This window comes from Corapipo altera, unplaced genomic scaffold, assembly GCF_003945725.1.
Source record: "Corapipo altera isolate COAL_440 unplaced genomic scaffold, ASM394572v1 0, whole genome shotgun sequence".
Classification (NCBI taxonomy): domain Eukaryota; kingdom Metazoa; phylum Chordata; class Aves; order Passeriformes; family Pipridae; genus Corapipo; species Corapipo altera.
In genome coordinates, this window is record NW_020884872.1 from 8,552,050 (window position 1) to 8,573,512 (window position 21,463).

The 21,463-nt window shown below is 35.1% G+C and overlaps 1 protein-coding gene across 2 annotated transcripts in view; it reads left to right on the forward strand.

Moving 5' to 3' along the window:
* Positions 1-21,463, forward strand: part of CFAP47 (cilia and flagella associated protein 47) — a 269,686-nt gene that overhangs the window by 79,119 nt on the left and 169,104 nt on the right. For both annotated transcript variants that reach the window (XM_027638424.1, XM_027638431.1), the window contains exons 35-42: positions 16-132; positions 6,179-6,313; positions 6,822-6,934; positions 9,488-9,629; positions 10,451-10,539; positions 11,787-11,873; positions 18,714-18,790; positions 19,898-20,043. In XM_027638424.1, the coding sequence (XP_027494225.1) occupies positions 16-132; positions 6,179-6,313; positions 6,822-6,934; positions 9,488-9,629; positions 10,451-10,539; positions 11,787-11,873; positions 18,714-18,790; positions 19,898-20,043 (906 nt within the window). The remainder of the gene's footprint in view (positions 1-15; positions 133-6,178; positions 6,314-6,821; positions 6,935-9,487; positions 9,630-10,450; positions 10,540-11,786; positions 11,874-18,713; positions 18,791-19,897; positions 20,044-21,463) is intronic.

A 21,463-nucleotide genomic window follows, 5' to 3' on the forward strand; every position in this document is an offset into this window, starting at 1 on the left:
TTCTGTCTTCTCTAGATTTCTACTCACTTTATAAGGATGTATACTAATCCAAGAACTTATCAACAGTTTCTGCACAACTGCTTGATACTTGTGAAGGCTATGCATGCTGTCAATCTGAATATAGACATAAAGGTAAATGATTTTATACTAGCAGCTCTTATATAGGTTGATATTTTTATTTTTACTTTTTGTACATCAAATTAAGGTGAGATTTTAGTGAAACAGTTTTGTTCCATGATGTGCTACTTTATGAGGAAAACCTTTACTGCTTTATGTAAGTACACTTAATTACAAGTAATTTCTGTAATTCCTTGCTTTGTATAATAGCACATTTACAATTAGCTGAACAAAGCATTAATTCAGTTCAGATTTTAGCATCATAAAGCACACAATGAAAACCCAAGTGGAATTCATTATTGATATTGGAAGACAATTTAGAAAGATATATTTAAGAACAAGCATCATACACTTCAACATAAAGAGAAGTCGTGAAAGAAGTTTTGTGAATGTCTGGTGACACGTGCATCTATCTAATCATGAAGGCCCGTGAGTGTTCTGTCCCAGGTTTGATGCAGTCAGAAGTCAGGAGCTTTGGACTGCTGGTGAGAGTAACACTCTAAGTCATTAGCTTCTGATGTCCTTTTTTGGGATAATTTTTATATATTTAGTAAACGTGCTTTACATCTGTCTTTTTTATTGACCTATGGTTCCAACTTTTCTAGATATGGGGACATTTATCTATGTTAGATATTACTTCTTTGTTCATTTTCCCCAAACCCAGTTTTCTTCTGCTTCTAGTCTGCATTTCTTTATCCAGTTCTTGTCCATCTGTGAGTTGGTTATATCTGGTAGTTCTGGTAGTACCCTGTGAAGATAAAAATAAAACAAATCAACCACAGAGGCCTGAACAATTAAAAAAAGTTGCTGTCACAGCTAATCCAAGTAAAACAAAGCTCTACAAGATGGCCAGCAAGCCTTCAGACAGAGGTTTGTCAAACCCCAGTGCTGAGGCTCTGTAAATTCAGTACAAAGCTTATGGCCTCTTAATAGCAGTGGCCAGGCTGCATTACAGGTTTCCAAGCTCATGGGGATTCATGATCTTATCTTTCATTTGCTCATTGTGTGTGTTAGTTACCAAAGTATTACTTGTTTAAATTATCAAATTCCCTCTTATTTTACTTTTCTGCTTTTCTTGCTGAGTCATTAAAAGTCCTGTGCTTAACAAAAGTAGTGAAAACTTGCTTCAGATCACATAATTCTCTTAAGAATTTGCAGAATGATGCAGCTTCCATCACAAGCAAAGTGAACGTCGGGTACTGTGGTGGGCTGGGCTGGGTATGGAGTATATTGGGCTGGCTGGACAACAGCAGATACAGTAAACAGACATAATATTTGAAAGTGTATGAGGAAACTTTCCAAGGGAATTGATAGTATTAGGAATCACAGCTGTGATGTGGGCAAAGTAGTATAAAAAGAAACTCAATTACTTTTTTTTTAATCCTTTCCATTCGATTTTGTTATTATTATAGGGAAAAATTGATCCTGCTGTTTGCAGTTGTATCAGCTACTGTCTTGTTCTCACCTCTTGATACAGATAACAATGTTATAAACAGCTTTGCTATGACAAGCTAAACCGAGAAAATCTACTGTTCATATACATGTGACTGAAGGGAAGCATAAAAATAATCTGAGTATAACTCTCAAAACAAAGGCATGTTTTGCCTCAACTTTTATTAAGAAAAACAGACAACTCGGCACATGAATGCAGAGTCTGGATGCTGGATATGCAAAAGGTGTTAAACACGTTAGATGTGTAAGCAGAATTCTAGGATAGTCTCCTTATGTATGTAGCATGTTTTAAGACTAAAATGTCTATATTGCTGCAGTATTATTAGTTCAGCATATTTTTTAGATATTGGTGTTTTTATAGGTGGGAAAATCCACCTGTGTACAGACTAGGAGTTTAAACAAAGCTATATTATCAGTCAACACTAGGAAAAGGAACACATCTTGGGCATTTGAGGTCTGTATTTTAATTCTAAGGGTACATTTTACATAGATGTACTGGAATTCTTATATACTTTTCTAAGATTACTGTAGAAATTTCTGAATGATCTTATTCTTCAGTAATAAAAGCAGCAAAATTAAAAATACATTAAAATTAAAAATCCTGTTGCTGAACTGTCCCAATCTGAGATTTTTGTGATAGTCTTGTGTCTTAAATTTAACAGGGTAAAATGTTCCTTCCAGTAGCATTGGCTAAGTTCTTGAGTCAGGCAGTCACTGCTTCTGAACTCTCAGGACAGCTTTGCATTAATTAATATGAGGATAGTGGTGATAACACAAGCTGAGACACTATTAAATCTGGAACAGGTGGCACTTTTAATCACTCTAAAAATATAAGATTCTGTAATAATAAAGAAATTTAACTGTCTGGAAGTCTTCAGCTCCAAAATCCCTTTAAGAATTAAGATATAGATTTAAGATGGAGTACTTTGAGCAGGAAATTCTTTCTCTCCACTTTCTAATCATGATTGACAATTCAACCCTGGAGTATTAGTGGTGTCTTTCTATGTGTTTTTTTATTTGTATTTGATATTTTTAAGTTCTAAAATGCTTTGATTTGAAGAATATCCAGTTGAAAGTCCAAAATAAAGTATTGCAAGATAAGATGGTGAATAACAGCGACATGGAGGGAATGTGTGTGACAAGGATAGATTAGGAGAGAAGATGCAGTGATTGGGAATAGCCAGTGGAGGAAATCAGTTTGTTCCAGATTGACTTAAAACAGGGGCCAACAATACTTTATATTTTTTACATTTATATTTGGGACCAACTAAAAGGGAGGATATTTTCAAACAAGCTGTAACAGATGTTGTGAGTAAAGTGAGAGATAAGAATCTGAAAATTTATGTATCTTTTCTGTTGAAATGAAGGGAGAAATTCAGCATTGTTATGAAGTAGAAAAACAGTAAAACTGAGCATTAACATGGCCATAAGAGCAAGAAAGAGGGGTAGACAGTAATTCCAAGACTTGAGTTTGAAATGAAGGAGAGAAAGAAGATGCTGTCATCAACAAATGGAGAAGAGGAAAGAAATGCAGCAACATAGATATTTTTGAATTTCGAGATTATTTTTTTCCTTGAGGTGATATGCAGATTATTATATGCACTTAGAAAGGTAATTTACTGGCTGTCACTCAATGTTTTAGTTGTATTTTTGTTGTCATCATCTCCTAAAGATGATTAACACATTTTTTGTCTTAAGTTTCCTGCACTTCAGTAAGGAGCTATTAACTTGATAAATATGGCAATGTCTTGAAGAAAGTAACTTTAAGGAAAATGATTTCCTTCTTAATTCTTAGTTATTCAGCTAAAATTTGTATGATAATGCAAATACACAGATGGAACTCTGTCTATCCACCAATCTATAATGTAAATGCAAATACCTTGATTTTCTGGAGAAAGTAATCTAATATTGATGTGTGGTCTTAAATTCAGAAAACAGAAGAGAGAAAAAAATAAAAATCACTTCTATTTGTTAGAGTAGAAATTGTCTTCTTGTATCATTCCTAGGGTATTCAGTAAAAACACTCGAAGAGGGTTGTAATGGACTGAATCTTCCTAAACTTGCATATAAAAGTGGATGCATTGGATAAAGAACATTTGACTGGAATTCAGTTTTATTGATAATATGGTGGAAAGCATTTGACACTGTCCCACTCCACATCCTTTTCTCTAAAATGCAAAACCATGGATTTGACACATGGTCCACTTGGTGGATAAGGATGGTTGCACTCAAACAGTTGCAGTCAATGGCTAAATGCCTGCGTGGAAACCAGCGATGAGTGGTGTCCCTCAGGGATAAATTTGTCCCTGGGACAAATCTTATTTAATATCTTTGTTGGGGACATGGTCAGTGGAATGGAATGCACTCAGTGAGTTTTTGGATGACAACAGGCTGAGTGGTGGTATTGATACTTTAGAGGGAAACGGTGTTATACAGAGGAACCTTGACAGACTAAAGAGGTGGTTCTGTGTGAACCTCATGAAGTTCAACAAGGTCAAATATAAGGTCCTGCGTCTGAGTCAGGGCAATCCCAAACATGGATACAGACCAGGCAATGAGTAGATTGAGAGGGACCCTGTGGCGAAGGAATTTGGGGTATGGATGGATGAAAAACTCAAAGCCCTGCAATGTCCACTCGCAGACCAGAAGGCAATCACATCCTGGGCTGCATCAAAAGTAGCGTGGGCAGCAGGGCCAGGGAGGGGATTCTGTCCCTCTGCTTCTGGGACTGCACCTGAAGTGCTGCATCCAGCTCTGGGGCCACAAACGTGGGAAGGACATGGGCTTTTTCAAGCGGGTCCAGAGGAGGCCATGAAGATGGTCAGAGGACTGGAGCACCTCCCCTGTGGAGACAGGCTGAGGGCGCTGGAGTTGTTCAGCCTGGAGAAGGCTCTGGTGAGACCTTAGAGCACCTTCCAGTGCCTAAGGGGGATTACAGGAAAACTGGAGAAGGATTTGGATGGGACAAAGGAGAACGACTTTCAAAAGAGAGTGGGCTTTTTCATATTTTGAGTAATTTTTTATGGATAAAATTTAAGGCATTAATCTGTTAAACTTTATTAATTGCTGCTGTTTGCTAACACATTTTTTAAAGTATATACTATTTATAGACTGTGAATTTTCTCACGAATGTTATTAACAAGTACACTACTTTTTTATTTTTCTTTTATTTTTAAATTTAGTTCCTTGAGTAGTAGATGAATGTCACAAAGGCAATTTTATGAATTTGGCACAAGATAAAATATAATAATATTTTCTAAGGGAATAAATTCTGATCTAAGTGGAAATGAGTAGAAAGAAGTGGGTGGCAAAAGAAAGACTTGAACAGATAATCTACTCTGGCATCTTTACTATCTTAAATGAAAATACAGGAAAAGTGAACAGTAGAAATGTAAAACCACACCTAGGTTGGAATAACTTGTTAACATTCAATAGCCATTACTGAGATAAGTGAATGAAAAAAATCAGAATATTTTTCAGACTTCAGATTTAAAGTTTTTGCAGGGAAGAAGCTTTTTTACTTTGCATAGTAAATGCACCCTAAATTTTGAATCTTAAAAAACAGTAGTGATGGAATCAAACAAATAGAAGATGAGAAATATGATTACATATGCATGTCTGCATTATGCACGAAGAGTATATGAAATTAATCTTCAGAATTACAGGGATAAGTGTTATCTAAGAAACTATGGAGAGTTACAGGGATAATTCAGATCAATGCCCAGTGATGTACTCACTCTCTAAGAAGGTTAGAGAGGGAGCTGTGATAGAACTGCTGGGAGTAGGATGTGCTGCTTTGCTGGGCACAGAGCAAGAGAACTTTACCTTTAAAACTTTAAATATATCTTAACTTGAAAGTAAAAGTTAAAATCAGATAGTTAAGATGATAAATATGTCTATAAGTCTCTCTTGCCACACTAAGACAGTCTAGAAGAGTCAATTTTTTTCTCCTTTTTTTAGTCTGTGTGGCTAATAGTTCTGCCACTCTCTTTAGTGACTTAACAGAATTGCTGAGGATTGAAGCTTTGATATGTTTTGCAGCTGCCATTCAAATACTTTTCTGTAAATCAAATATTTAAGATGTAGGAATACTTACTACCTTTTGTAAAATAATTTAGTATCTGTGATAAAAATAACTATAACGTTTTTAGTTGGATGGTGACATTGTCTTCATAAACAGTTGCAAAACTGCATGTAGGAGCATTTGGGCTGGTATTTTTCATGGTAAACTGAAAGACTTTACATATATAATTTTTTTTAGCAATAGTAAAGACATATGTTTTCTAAATAGTAAATTTTACTTGCTTTTTTGGTTATACTTCATTTTAACAAAATGAATGTCTTTTTCTGCTGAAATGTGGGGGAAAAAAGGTAGGTTTATCACCAGAGCATGTCATCAATGATCAGGGTTTTATTTTGTCCACTGACTAGATTAATATTCATATTAGCTATGGGCATTATCCAGTTATTACAGGTTAGATTGAAAATATTTGTGTAGTAAAAATTACCTTAAACTTTTTTTGTTCTTCATCTTCATATCTCTAAACTATACAGGCAAAATTTTAACTGAATATCTGGTTATTTTTTCTTTTTTTGTTTTCAATATTAGGCCACTGATATCTGTGATCCAAATCCAGTCATGATGCTTATTTTGTGTGTCTACCTGTATGAAGGTCTCCCTGACTACTTGCCCAAGAACACTATAGAATTTACAGGTGCTCTCCATGCAACTGTTATTAAACAGGTACTGAAACCATTGAATTTAAATTTGTAGTAGTGCAATGTTAAAACATTGTATGTATATATGTTTATACTATGTATATACTACAAAAAAGAATTAAGAAGTTTCATGTCATTTGGCTGTTAAATAAAGAAGATGAAAGCTTGCATCTTCTTTTTATCTCTTCAGTCTTGGGATTTCACTTCTGCTGCTGTTTTTTTTCCCTATGCTTGTAAGTACAGGAAAAAATCTACAAATTTGACAAATCTGAGATCAAAGAGAGGAATAAGAGATTAACAGGCATAGGAGTGCAGCATACACTGCAAAAAGAATACTCTGAAAAATTAATGTTGCGTAGTCTGTGGGAAATCTGTACTCCTTTGGAAGAAAAATGATCTACTTAGTTATTTGAAGTGCTTTCATATTTTTTTATATCCTTACTTTGTATTTCGGAACTTAGATGTAGAATACACCTATTATACTCTAAAAATTGAATAAAAATAGGCTGATTTGTTTCTTGTTGTTGCAATAGGTACGTCTGAAAAACCCAAGCAAAAAACCTTTGATATACGAGGCTATTCTTAGGGGAAGAGATGCTGACGATTTCTCATTACCTAAAGGAAACACTGTCACCATTACCCCTAAGTAAGTAATGATATTTTAGTATTATTATTGGGTTTAGCATTACAGAAATATAAATCTACTAATTTAAGTGTGATAGAACACTAGAAATGTGTTCAACTGCAAACAGGACAAAATCAGTCAGGATAAAGGTCAGTATTTTTCTCTTTAACCTAGAACAAATCTAGAGTTATGTTTCAGTGGGATACTTTCAGTTTAGCTCAATAGGGCTTCAGGAGCAGAATATAAGATCATTAGAGGAGTCATCTCTGTCCAAAAATTTTTTTTCCCCCCCAATATATCAAAAGCTTTAATTTTCAATTTGAATTTCCTGTTGTTACATTTTGGTTTTTTTCTCCAACTAAATTTGAAATACCTCCGAACTGTATTCACAGTTCTTAGATCAATGCATTGCAGATGCATGAGCAGGTATTTTTTTTATTTTTTTTTTTTAGATTTCACATCTTTCTTCTTAGTTGAAGATTGGCTAGAAGTTTAAGAGGCCATGACAGAGATTTGATAGTGGTGTTAGACTGCTTCTTTTTGCCTCTGTCCTCCCTCCCTGCCTAGGCAGATGAGATGTAGTTATTTGTATATCTGACATTTCTGAGAGCCATCCAAGGATTTTTGGAGAGACCTAAGTTTGGGAAATGCTCACGGAATATTACCATCTTCTTGGTTTCGTTCATTTTGCTCTTTCTGTCTATGTGTCTTTATGAATAGAAACAGGATTTTCAGTAATTCCTGTTTAACTAGTGAAGACGAGGGATATAGCAGTGGCTATGGCTGTCAGGAGTTTTTAAGTTCATCTACAAGACTTTCTTTTACAGATAAAATGGATTAGAGATTTTAAAAAGGAAAACAAAGCTCAACATTTGTATGGAAATAAACTGTAAAGAAGAAAAAATTTGCAAATATAGATTGTCAAATTCAAGAAGATTCAACATAAATACAGTGCTCTTTAAGGATGACCAATATTTCAGTATTAAATGACATGCCTATTGTAAATATATGCAAAGAAGACAACAAATAATTACATGTTTTCAACAAACTGTGAGGCTGATTTGATTCCATTTTCTTTACAGTTACTTCAAATAAGAATTAGCATAAAAATCTAATCCTTGAAAATATCATGTGTTTCTCTGAAAGGTCAATGCTATGGCTGTTTTTCACTTCACCTTTAAGAAAAACAACAAAGTACAAACAAAACAAAATCAAGACACAATTAAATGTGCATAAATTTGTTGTTGAGCTGTTTGGCATTATATATAGCAACAAATATTTGAAAAATTGCATATAAATAAAAGCTTGTGGAAATGACAATCTTGCTCTGGTAACTTCTGCAGAGTCTATCATAACTTAACCGTACTTGTAATCATGACCACTAAATGAATAATAGTTGTTTTGTAATTAGTAGCTTTCTTAATATTCTGATGGAAGTGTTTGAGAACTCCAAAAGTTGGTGAGATGTGTGGGAATCCTGCAGATTCTTTGTTAGATCATAGTGTCATGGGGGGTCTGGTGTAGCTGAGTGTCGTATCTTGCATATAGATGTAATGTAATTAGTGTAATTAGTTTTTGGTCTGACAATCCTACTCTCTAGGACACTGCACAGTGCTATATAGACTTGCAGTTCACAACAATAATAGCATAAATATCTCTAAGCTCTCTTATATGGTGTAGACACACCTATAAAGTTACTCAGTGTGGGTTTCTTACCAAGAAAAACGGTAAAAATTACTTGATCAGTATTTCCCTGGGAAAGAGACTTGTTTAACTACAAATGGTATAGAACAAAAATCTTTTTATAAAGCAATACCTTGAGGCTGGAGTTGTTGAAATTCAGACTGGAAGTACGGAAGGTGGTTAGCTATTGAGGGAAAAACACTATCGAAATGAAAAATTTAATTGTAAGAGTTTTGCAAAGCACAGAACATTGAAAATAGTGCAGGAAGTGACCTCAGAAAGTTACTTAATCCAGCCTTCTGCCACAGATAATATGGGGGTGCTTTCTCAGAAAAATAGTTCTCTAGTTTTCCCGTTAGAGAGGGGCTGTTACTTAGAGAACTTGGGAGTTTTTTGCTCTTAATTACTCAGCTTTACTAATTATTCTGAAGGGGTTTTTTACCAATTTCTTTCTCAATCTTCAATGAGAATTTGATTAAGGACATCTAGATCTGCCTCACAACTTGCATAACAGGATGTCTGAGTGTTTAACTCAGAAAAACTTATTTAAATAGAAGAGCACACGTTGAATGGGTTGTTTACTTAGGATGAAGCTGTAAGGAAAGAAAACTTCCTGTGCTAGTGTGTGGGGGAAGAAAAATTAAGCTGCATTCTAATGATATAAAAAGCAATAAGGATTCAGTATTATTCTCTATATAGTATTTTATTAGAATGTTTTAAGGTACTCTTAGGCAGAAGATTCTATTACAACAAAGGATTTCAGAAGAAATAATTTACTTTCTTTTCTAGGCCCCTTACCTTACAAAGACTCTGAAAAGTGCTCCTGAAATTACATTTCTGAGTAATTTCTGAGTCACAATTTTGTGATTTCTCCCTCCCTCCCTCCCCCAGGAAACAGGCATCTATGAATGTGGAATTCACAATTCGTTTCCTGCGCCCTGCTGAAGCAGTGTTGCTACTGACCTCACATGGAATAGATGCTGCCACACTGACATTCTCTCTGAAATCTGAAGTCAAGCATATTGAGCCTGCTGTAAGTTTATGTGTGTAGACTAATATTGTCACAAGAAATATTGTTATTCTCTATGTTATTTCAAACAAAAATGAACCGAGGTAAGAATGAAAATGTGAGTTGCCATCAGCTTTAACCTTAGACCTATGAATTTTAAGATGTCCAATATCAGTCTATGTACATGCAGAGAAAACCCTAGAGGAATATCTAAGATTCGTGATCTAGATACATTATAAATTGCATTTAGATCTTGAATAAATTGTAAAAACTTGCACTGATTTCTCTGTAAATAAATCTGGAATCCTTTCAGCATATGAATGCTATTGGAAATTCCATTATGGAGGGGTTGATATGCTTCAGGCCAGTGATTTCAGTTGTCACATGTAGAAGGATTGCAAATTTTCATTAGATGTTTCTGGGTTTATTTATGCTTTTTAACTATAGACAGTGTGTAGTGTTGAGATATATCCCAGAAGTAGTCAGAGTGGATAGGCATGTGATACAAATGATGTTTATGTGATTCTTTTTTTTTCTTTTTTAATTTTTTTTTCTCTCCTTACTCTCTGTATACTATAGGAATAGACACTGATGTTAGAAAGAAAGGTTGGGGCAAGAGAAAAAAATAGGGAACATGTAAAGATAAGAAAGGAAAAACCATGATAACTTGATTCTTGGCCTTGTGTTCTCATTTGGGAGCATTTTTAAAACACGGTGAAGTTTAGTGCTTGTTTAAAAAGAGTCAGTGGTCAAGGGTTCTATTCCTCCTTGTAATATTTTCTGCTTGTTTGTATATGTAGTTTTGCAGCTTTTTCATATTAGTATAATTTTTTGTTCTCTTTTAGGGTGTTACAAAGTGCAAATCCCCATGTTATGAGCTGAAGAAAGTTAGCCTAAATGTAACTAATCCCTTCAAAACTGATGGCATATTCAGGTAGACAATGCTGTAAAGACAAATCTTTAATGATCATGCTGTTTTATCCACTCTTTTGCATAATTTTCTTCTTCTTAAAAATTTAAAACCTGGAGGTTAAATTGTTACAAGTACTATGAAGTGGAAACTATCATAATGAATAAAGAAGATAAATAAGCCTTAATTGAAATCCATCTCTGTGTAAGCAATAAAGCTGGAGCTTTAATCAAATGGAGTTCATGAACCTTGCTTGTATTTTTGTGTTTGGCTGAGGTCCAGCAGATTTACAAAGAGAAACAAGCCCTGTTAATTAATTGTTGCTTATTTTTTCCCCCAATCTGTTTTATCCTGCTGTTTAAATTATTAAACATGCAAAAGAAAAAAAATGCTTTAGCCTTGGGGCTTCCATCACTATCAGTTAATCTAATTTTTAGTTTGTATTCATCATAGATGCAACAACTGCAGTTATAAAAGTTGCTTTTCTTAATACAAAAGAAATAGAGTGCTGTGCCTCTTTTAAATATATTTATGTGATCTGACTCCTTATTTTGTCTTTAGTCTATAGAACTAGGAATTGGTTCATCTCATTCATTTATTTGCAAGAACTATCTTCCATAAGATTTTAGACTTGTTTTTTATGCAACATGAATATATATGTTGCATAAGTTGTAAATTAAAATTCTCTTTCCATCACAGAATAGGATTGGTCTATCCAAATAACAATTACAATCCTGTAACAGGACTGTTTCCACTGGTCCAGGAATGCCCTCTGTGTGTGGGAATCATATGAGTTTATTTAGCTTCTGTCTTTTTTAAAGTCCTTGAGGTGGTCAGTGATGTTGCCTGTAATCAGTCCTATGGTTTGGAGAACTCTCTTGGAAATAAATGATGAAGTGTTGAAGTGATTTAGTTTTATGTGCATCATTCAAAAGCTGCCTGACAACTACCAGAAGTAATTATCAATCTGGCCAACATTCGAACCATTAATCTAAAATAAAATATTTTTTATATCATGTTTCCAGTGATTTCAGGAATCTAGTGTTTCATCAGGGGTTGTATTGTTTACTTGCAAATAACACTAGGAAATGCATTTTCTGATAGCAAGGAAGTAGCTCTTTTACAGGAAAACGGGCTAAACGGCAACAGGTATTTTTAAGGTATCTCCAATTAAAAATAATAAGCTTCTTTACTAAGTTAGAATAAACTGAGTTTCTTCTGCATTCTGCAAGTTAAAAATGAGGTCGTTATATGTGCTTGCCATGCTTCAGGGTCGTTTTGCTGGAATCCACACGTAGTTTCATGCACCCAGAGCAAGTGTATCGAGCCAGGAAATTAAAGAAAGAGCAAACATTTAGGTAAGTTCCAAATAACAATTGGTAATTGTAAGATATCGTATTATACAATTCTATTAGTATTACATATTTGTGTATAGTTGTGTGCCACCTGTTGTAAAGAGTTATAGGTTAGGATGTGGAAATCCCATAGGAGATGCCCAGCCAGTCCCCAAGCAGCAACTGTTGGCTCCTGGCCAGCTCTACCTGGTTTATATACTGAGCATGGTGTTCTGTGGTATGGAATATCCCTTTGGCTATTTCAGTTCAGCATTCCTGGCCATGCTTCCTCCTGGCTTCTTATGCTCACTGGCAGAGCATGGAAAACTGGAAAAAAACTTTGATTTAGGGTAGGCACTGCTCAGCAACAACTAAAACATCAGTGTGTTATCAATACTTTTTTCATCCTAAATCTAAACCACAGCACTGTACCAGCTACTAGGAAGAAAACAAACTCTATCCCAGCCAAAACCAGGACAGTACTGTAAAAACCCCTTGTAAACAGGTTGAATAATTCATTAATTCTTTATTTGATAATTTAAAATATTTCCCACAATTTGAGTCATGTAATTTCTAAAGCTCATTTAAACATTCAAAATCCTGAGACATTTATTCAAGAGTTATTGGGAAATATCTTAAGCTACTAGCTCATCAATACTGGAGGTTGAATTATAATCACAGGGGTGGTCCAAAGCCATGTCGTGAAATGCAGACTGATTTTCAGTTTCTTTTTTAAAAAAAATGTGAAAGAAAAATTTAAAAACTGAAAAATGACCATTTCAATATTAAGAAAAATTATACACTTATTTTAACTTAAAATGATTTTCTGAAGTGTAATTTATACTATGCTCTCTACTAAATTAAATAAGTATGTATCATTATTGATATCGAAAAGGATTTTTCATCATCCTGCATGTTTCAGCTTAATTTATCTCTAGAAAATAAATCAGTCTAAATAGTGTAATTTTAGTCACACATCACTCTTATTGAAATTAATTTGAGGGCATTTTATGTCTTTAGAAATCTGCAGTACTAATTTGTTATATTTTTAGATGTTTCTGTTATCTGTGATAACAGAAGCCACTTAGGTGCTTTTTTTTCCAAAGTTTTTCCATTTTCTTGAGTGGAACAAACTTCTGAAATTTGTGTTAAAAAACTAGTATATGTACAATTCATAACTGATCAGTAAGAAGATTGTGCCTGCAATCATTTTTATTCTTTTGATAAATCCAGAAAATGCCTTCTGCAAAATGGGGACCTGTTGCTCTAAGTGCTCCATAAGCATAAAACTACCATAAAAATCAGTGTTTGCACTGTAGGTAATGCTGTCTATGTGATTGATGTCAGGATCAAATCATGCAAATGACCACTTAGTCATCCAAGCAGGTGCAAGTGGGCTCACAGCTCCTTCTGCATCCTCATTCTGTGCCTCCAGATGTGTCAGACACACTTTAAACCTTGCTATAACAAGCTTTGCTTGGCAGGTGACCCTCTTACCTAGCAGCTTTCTCCTCTGGCAAAATCACAGACGCCCAAAATGGTGACATTCATACTAAAAAGGAGACCAGCCCTTTGGTCATTGTGACATGGGCTCATTATACAGTGACTGAATGGCCCAGTCTGCAGGTAGAGCCCCAGTGAATTATACCCTTGCTGGGATACAGCACTGTCTAAGCTAAAAAATCTAACAATAGTCCATGCCATTCAGTGGTGCAGGCAAGATCTATTTGTCCATGGGGAGCTGAATGGTGTGTGGTGAGAAGGATAGTATTTTTTCATCCATTCGACATAATTTTTCTTTGAAGTATACTGTGATACATGTGCCTGAATTTTTTCAAGTTACGCACTTTTCTGTGCTTTTCTAAGCCCTTGAAACTTCAATTTTTGTCCTTGGTCTACACCTGTATGCCAGCATGGTATGCTCACTGTGCGAGAAGGAGAACCAGGTGGAGTGAAGCACAACACATGGCCCAGAAATTATAGCGTAAAAGTATCCCTAATTTTAAAGGATGTTGGCATTTGAATGATGTCCATTAGAAAAAAAACGAAACAACAAATGACAGTAAAAGTTCAAGGTTGCGTTTAACAGCTATTTTTTCCTTCATAGATTTCCTTCTCTAAAACTAGGAAGTGATAAAAATATACTAATGATTCACTAATAGTCCTATTCTAAGACCATGACTTAAGCAGTTTAGCATTTACATTAGTGTCCATGAGTCATAAGGATGGTTCAGGATTGCACAAGACTGATTTTCAAAACAAACTGTGAATGTGAATAAATATTTTTACATTAAAATTTAATTTCAAACCAAAAAAGGAACAATTAATGAGTGAATTTCAAGTCAATCTTTGCACTGTATATAACTTCTTAATATTAGGGTATTTACCTTTTTTTTTAAAACCAGAGATAGTATCAGGAATTCCAAGCATTTTTAATTTTCTGAATTTTATTCTTACACTTTTTGTTCTAAGCAGTTTCATGTGTCGAGGAAAGAGGTATGTTATACACAATACCTGTACTTTCTTACTGAAATGAAGCTCCGTAGTACCTCCATGTAATATAGGTTATGAGATACAGCATTAATATGCATCATTTCATAAGATATGGTTTACAAATATGCTATCAGGAGTCATTGCAATTCTGGTTATTATTTGATATAATAGAAATTCATCTATTCTAAGCTATACTACCTATTTTGGGAAGCTCCTGTTTTAGTTTTTATTCTAGTCTTTGTTCTGAGATCAGAAACTGTCCTGCAGAACTTGAAAACTGGTAAATATCTTAGATGTGAGTTTTGTCTTTAAATGTTTCAGTATTTTCAATGCATTATCAAGCAGTTCCTTGTATTCCTTCCCTCTAATAAGACATTTACTTGCTGCTAAAGTTCTTGTCTCCTAAAATTCATTGATTATGTTGCTGCTCTGTGAACTTCAGATTTCCCCATGGTATCTGGCACTTTTTTTCCCCCTCAGTAATATATAAAATCTGGAACTGTAATTGACTAAAAAAATATTCTAGTAGATTCTCCTCCAGATACATAAAGCAAAGTGATTTTCTTTTTTTCTTTTTTTTTTTTCCTGAAAATTTGTTGAATGGAAAAGAGAGTTATTGGCTTGTTTGTACTCTGAACTAAAGAGTAAAGGTGTACCATTACGAGGTATAGCTAATATGATATGATGTATGAACACTATCTATGTTGACTGCATAATGATTTTAGTTTTCATCTTGATTTTTGTCATACCTGATAACATGGCAAGCCCAGCCTCTTGGTGGTACTGTGTGGGAACAGGTATCTGGCAACTCAGAGGTGACAGCTACTAAACTGCTGCACAAGTGTGGAAGTGGATTGGAACTAGATGAACTTTTAGGTCCTTTCCAATCCAAACTGTTCTATGGTTTTAATTTTTAGTACATGATTGAATAAACCACAGCAGAATGTATTCCACACCTCTCATTTCTCTGTCCCAAACAGGTTTTTATACCAAGCAACTGAGAGGTGCCCTCATAAACCAATCCTCACCTGTACCATACAGAACTTTTTTTCATTTAATGCACAGTAAAATAATCTTGCTGTGGAAGGGACAAGTTGTGTTTGTAAAAAAACCAAAACCAAATGAGGGACAGTTTAAGTTGTTTGGTCTCTCTTTACCTTTTTAATGACCACTCCCATCCCCCTCTCCCCTTTAAATACTGAAAGACCACAGTAGGGCCTCCCTGGAACCTTCTCTTCTCCCAGCTGTCTTCATAGGAGAGGTGCTCCAGCCATTTTTGTGGGCCTCCTCTGGACCTTCTCTAGGTTGGTGTCTTTCTTGTGCTGAGGACCCCAGAGGCAGAGGTAGCACTGCATGTGGGGTCTCACAAGGGCAAAGTAGAGGGGGAGAATCCCCTCCCTGGCCCCACTGCCTTCACTACTTTGGATGCAGCCAGGACAGGGTTGGCTTTTTGAGCTGCCACTGCAAATTGCCAGCTCCTATATATTTTTTCATTCCTCAGTATGCCCAAGTGCTCCTCCACAGGGCTGCTTTCAAGCCATTTATTCCAAATTTTCTATTGATACTGGGGATTTTGCTGAACCTGGGTCAGGTTCAGCAAAGAGACTGTGCAGACTTATTTTATGGCAGCTTTCAACTGTTCTGCCTAATCCATTTCCTTATTTCTCTATGTATTGAAAGGGGATGTATTGAACCAGACTTTGAGTATAACCAAGCTTCTTATACCTTCCTGAACTTTATTCCTTTTGCTTTTATTGTTGAATGAGATGCTATTTCTTTTTGTTATGGAAGAATGAGGCACAATGTTCATGTCTTCCACAACACAGTTTTGTTTCCCATCACTTATCTGCAGGTGCTTTGTTCATTGATGTAAGAAAGGAATTGATAAAGAGAGAAGTTCAATAGCATGTTAAATCAGCCTAATGAGTTCCTCTGTTGTTCAACTCTGAAAATAGGACTTATTCAATGTAGAGTTCACACCAGTGAAGAGCTGTAATGTATTTCCACTATTATGTTATTTTTTTCATACAGCTTTTGAGCTATTTGTTAATTTTACAGTGATTCTTCAGCTGTAGTCTCTGTTTTTGCAAGCATGACTTAGCATTCTCATTCAAAGATAAAGCATTGTAAGAAATTATGCTTTATATAAAATTTGATTTTTTTAATATGAGATACTTATTTGTGAAGTACAGAATAAATAGTATGTTGCATGCTTATAACTCAGAGATCATTTTCCTTTCTGAAAAATGGCCTTCAAGTGTAGGTATTAAAATACACCTTCAGGATAACAAATTCTGAGAATTTTGCAAGTCCATTTATTTAAGGTTGTAATTTTTTTCTTAGCCTGGCAAGATTAACTATTTATTTTAACAGAGACCCAACATCTATCAGATACTGTAGGTAATAATTGTTTGCTGTATGCTGGTTCATAAAATTTTACTGCTAGGGGAGTATGACTTTTATGCATGGATAATATTAAACCTGAGTCTTGAGCTGAAGCTCACAGTATTTATTTTTTTTGAGATACATTACAGTGTAGTTTTTAGCATCTTTGAGCTCTGTGCTTGTCGTAAATTAAACAAAACTCTCCTTCCATAAATGTAACTGCAGAGTCTTAATTCCTGTCAACAATGATAGAAATTATTTGTGAAGAAGGATAGTAAACTATATAAAGTCACACCAAGGAAATATGACAGTCAGGAGCACAGTTTGCTTTGGGGGGGGTGGGAATGTAGAGAAGATTTTGTTCTAAGGTGGTTTTTTTGTGTTTTTTTTTGAGAATACCTGTTCTTTTCAAATACACTTGAAAAGCAATATTGTAGTGAAAAGAGTTAAGGTGTTCAGGTTAAGATTCATCCTCTTCCCCTTTCTTAGACAAATCCTTGGTTACATTAGGTTTCTTTTTAATGATTAACTGCAGTGTTATTTAGTATAGGTCATTCCTGTAGCCTTAGTGGGAAAATAGTACCAAGTGACAAGCTTTACTGTTCCTGAGCTTACCTTATCCCATCTTTTCAAGGCTATAACCTTGTGGAAATGAACTTTGTACCTGAACTGAACTGAAACAAGAAGAGAATTTTTTTTTTTTGGTAGAAATTGCTTGAAGAACTTTTCTTATGAGTTTTGATGTTTCCTAGCAAGATCATGAACTACATGTTAACACTGGGATTTCACATCCCTAATTCCTTACTGTGTACTATGAAGTTCCCAAATACTTCCTCAAAGAGCCAAGAGTAAAATTAGCCTTTGTAAAGAAAATCATGGAAATTTTATTTATCCTTATTCTATGAGCAGAAACATTTTAAACTATGTGTACTCAAGCAAATTTCAAGCTGGTTTTTTGTGGTTTGTTTTGTTTTGTTTTGTTTTTTGTTTTTTTTGTATAATAATTCTTGTAATGTAAAAAAGAAAAAACAAGAAAAGACAACATCTAAGAAGTCATTTAAAGAAAAACTATTTTAGGTCATTTCAACTTCAGTATTAAAAAGGTATTGATTTTGACAATGGCAAATATAAGATGCCAAATTCATCAGTTTGGAAATCAGCACTGTAAGAGAAATGATTTACACCAGGTAGGGATAGTGGCAACATCAGCCCCCTATTTTTTACCACAAAATATGTTAAGATTCCACTATGTTGCACTTTTTCTGAAATAATCATGTTCTGTTTCCTCTAAGAAAAAATAATGGCTCACAATTTTAAATAATTTGTATACTATTGATTTGTTGCAGTTTATGAATCCCTGATATACAAAATTGTGGGATTCTAGTGGGTCATTTTCTAATGGATTAGATCTGAATCTCGCACTTGCTGGATTAAATTTAGATCACTCAACTTTTATTAGGGTTAATGTAAATATTGATATTAATTTGTTAAAAAATGAGATGTCTTAAATAATGGAAGAAGTGGTTTTCCAATTAAATTTCTTAAACATATTGCTGTCCTAGGGCTTGGTTAGTTTAGAAAATATTGTATAAAATCACACTAATTTTATAAGGTGTGTTATGATGTCTTTATTACTATTACAGTGTGTATGTTGGACTTAAAATAAATTTTAAAGTATACGAATAAATAAAAATAACATGCAAGTTTGTATTCAAACTTGAATTTACAAAACTAGATGCTGGTTAATTTAAAGAAGGATGTTCTGGCTCTACTCTAAGTTTGCATAATAACTCAAGTGGAAGAAGGGATGCTTAACATTATTGGATAGGTAAATGGTTCCCAAATGTGGTGTTCGTTTATTTTTAATTGTCTTGAAACTTTTTCTTTTCCAGTATTTATTCATAAAAAGGGAAAAAAGTTATCTATTAAGAATCAAAATGTCCAGCTTTAGGGTATTGCTTCAATTTTTATTTTTTTTCCTTTTAGTTCTGAATGCAACATATTAAACTCAAAAAATAATACGCTGTCTGAAAATTCAAGTGAAGAGAACAACTCTATTTACCGTAAGTACCTCTATACAGTACCTCATATTTCACTATAGCAGAAACAAGATTATTTACATAAGTAAGATTTTGACATGAAAAGTGTGCTCAGTGACTATTATTTGTAGTTTTCTTAAAATGTTGGCCTGAAATTGTTCATCACACTCAAAAAATTAGCCTAGAGAAGAGTGGGCTCCATGGTGACCTTATTTTGACCTTTAGTACCTGAAGGGAGCCCATGAGAGAACCTGGAGAGGGATTTTTTACAAGGGCATGTAGTGATAGAACAAGGGGCAATGGCTTCAAACTCAAAGAAGGCAGATTTAGATTAAATATTAGGAAGAAATTCTTACTGTGAGGGTGGTGAGGCACTGGAACAGATTGCTCAGAGAAGTTGTGGATTCCCCCTTCCCTGCTCTATTTATTTGGCCAGTTTGGCATACACTTCTATGTGATCTCACTCATTTCAGGTGCCTTCACTTTCACACACATTTTAAAGTCTGCTGACCTTCCTAGAAAGTTGACCAGTGAAGCTTTAATGATGGTCTGGTTCTGCATTTTCAAAATACGCTTAACAGATGAAAAACATGCAGTGAGAAAGTAGTCAGACTCTGCCAGATTAAACCCTAAGATTCTTTATGAGCATAATGCGTCTATGAAAGCAGTGCAAAGAAAACAAACTTGCCACTATGTAGGTTTTGTCCATTCTAGAGGATTTGTGGCTACAGCATAACACAGTTACTGCTACTGAGAGCGAGATTTCTTTGTTTGATTAGTAGTAAATTACCCTCTTCTTTCTGATGTGAGCAGACCTTTGGTTAAAGGCTATAATTCCTTAAGGAATTTTTGATGGTGAAAAGTGTCTGTTTTCCCCAGTTTTGTTTCAGTGCATAGAATAAGAACAGAGGTAATTAGCAAAATATATTTAAATAATACAGTATGCAATACTGCAGCTCATTTACACAACTGTAACTGTAAATACTGATTACTAGTTACAGGTGTGTCTAAATACTGATTACTACAGAGTGCTAAATAGAGTATCCTTATATTTAAACTCATGGAGCTATTTTATTTTGCAACTTGTGCTGTTATATCTAAACATCCATTTAAACAAACTTATTTTAACAGCTGCCCAATGCGGCCTCCTGCCTGAGTTCTTCAGTCCGATGGAAAAACTGTTCTTGAAAGGAAAAAGTTCTGCAGGCTTAGATATTCACTTCCTTCCCTTTAGTCAGGGAAAACGTTACTGCAATGTCCTTCTGGTTAATGAACAGGTAAGAGTAGAACGTGTGTCCTGTGAGTGTTAATCATGTGATAGCTTATTCAGGTGAGAATCAGGTCATGTTTGCCAGATATGTGTGAGTAAGGTGAATAAGAGCAATGTCATGGAAAGGAACCTGGGGGTCATGGTTGATGACAAGTTGACTATGAGTCAGCAGTGCTCTGGCACTCAGGAGGTCCATCCGTGTCCTGGAGGACATCAGGCAAAGCATGTCCAGCCAAGCAAGGAAGGGGATTGTCCTACTCTGCTCTGCACTGGGGCAGCCTCACCTCGAATATTGTGGTAGTTTTGGGCACTGCAAAATAAGAAAGATATTAAGCTATTAGAGAGTGTCCAAAGGAGGGCAATAAGGATGGTGAAGGGCCTCAAGGGGAAGCCATATAAGAAGTGGCACTAGGTCCATTCAGCCTGGAGAAGAGGAAACTGAGACCTCACTGCAGTTACAACCTCCTCGTGAGAGGAAGAAGAGGGGCAGGCACTGACATCTTCTCTGGGTGTGCCAGTGACAGGACCTGAGGGATTGGCCTGAAGTTGTGTCAGGGAAGGTTTAGGTTGGATATTAGAAAAAGATTTTTTCACCGAGAGGGCGGTTGGCCACTGGAACAGGCTCCCCAGGGCAGGGATCACAGCACCAAAGCCTGACAAAGGTCAAGAAGCATTTGGACAATGCTCTCAGGCACATGATGTGACTCGTGGGGGTGTTCTGTGCAGAGCCAGGAGCTGGACTTTGATAATCCTTGTGGGTCCCTTCATACTCAGGATGTTCTGTGATTCTATGAAGATACAAATTAGTTATGTACATATTTTAAGGTAATGCTTTTGCATACACGTGCAATTATAAAGACATGATTTATGTGCTGACGTTTGGAAATGAAACTCTTTTCTGTTTTCTTTTTTTTTTTTTGGTGAAAATACATTATTCCTATAACTTATGAAGGAAAAAGTGGCTTAAGAAGTTGTTCAGAGATGTACATAAGATTACAGTTTTCAGCTAAGATATATAAACCAAAGTTTACTTCCCTTTTATCTCCACATAATTGGAGTTATATGAAATGCTGCAAGCAAATTTTCACTGTAAAATCATTACAAATAAAAGTAATACTGTAAGGAATGTTATTTTGGTGGCTTTTATAGGTAACTGAACTTCAGGAAAAGAAAAAGGAATTTACATAATTTTTCTTGATGTGGGAGAAAGAATAATACATAGGCAGGGAAAGTATGAAGTCTTTACTGTTCTGTACTTCTCCCTGTATTTGTCACTGTATCTCAGGTATGCTGTCAAAGTAGAATAATCATTTTCCTTGCTCTATCTCTTTTTAAATTTTTCTGTCAATCCAGGTTCCGTTCAGTTCTTGCACCAATGCAGGTAAAACTTTTGAACAGATGGCACATGAATACTGACTCCACAACCT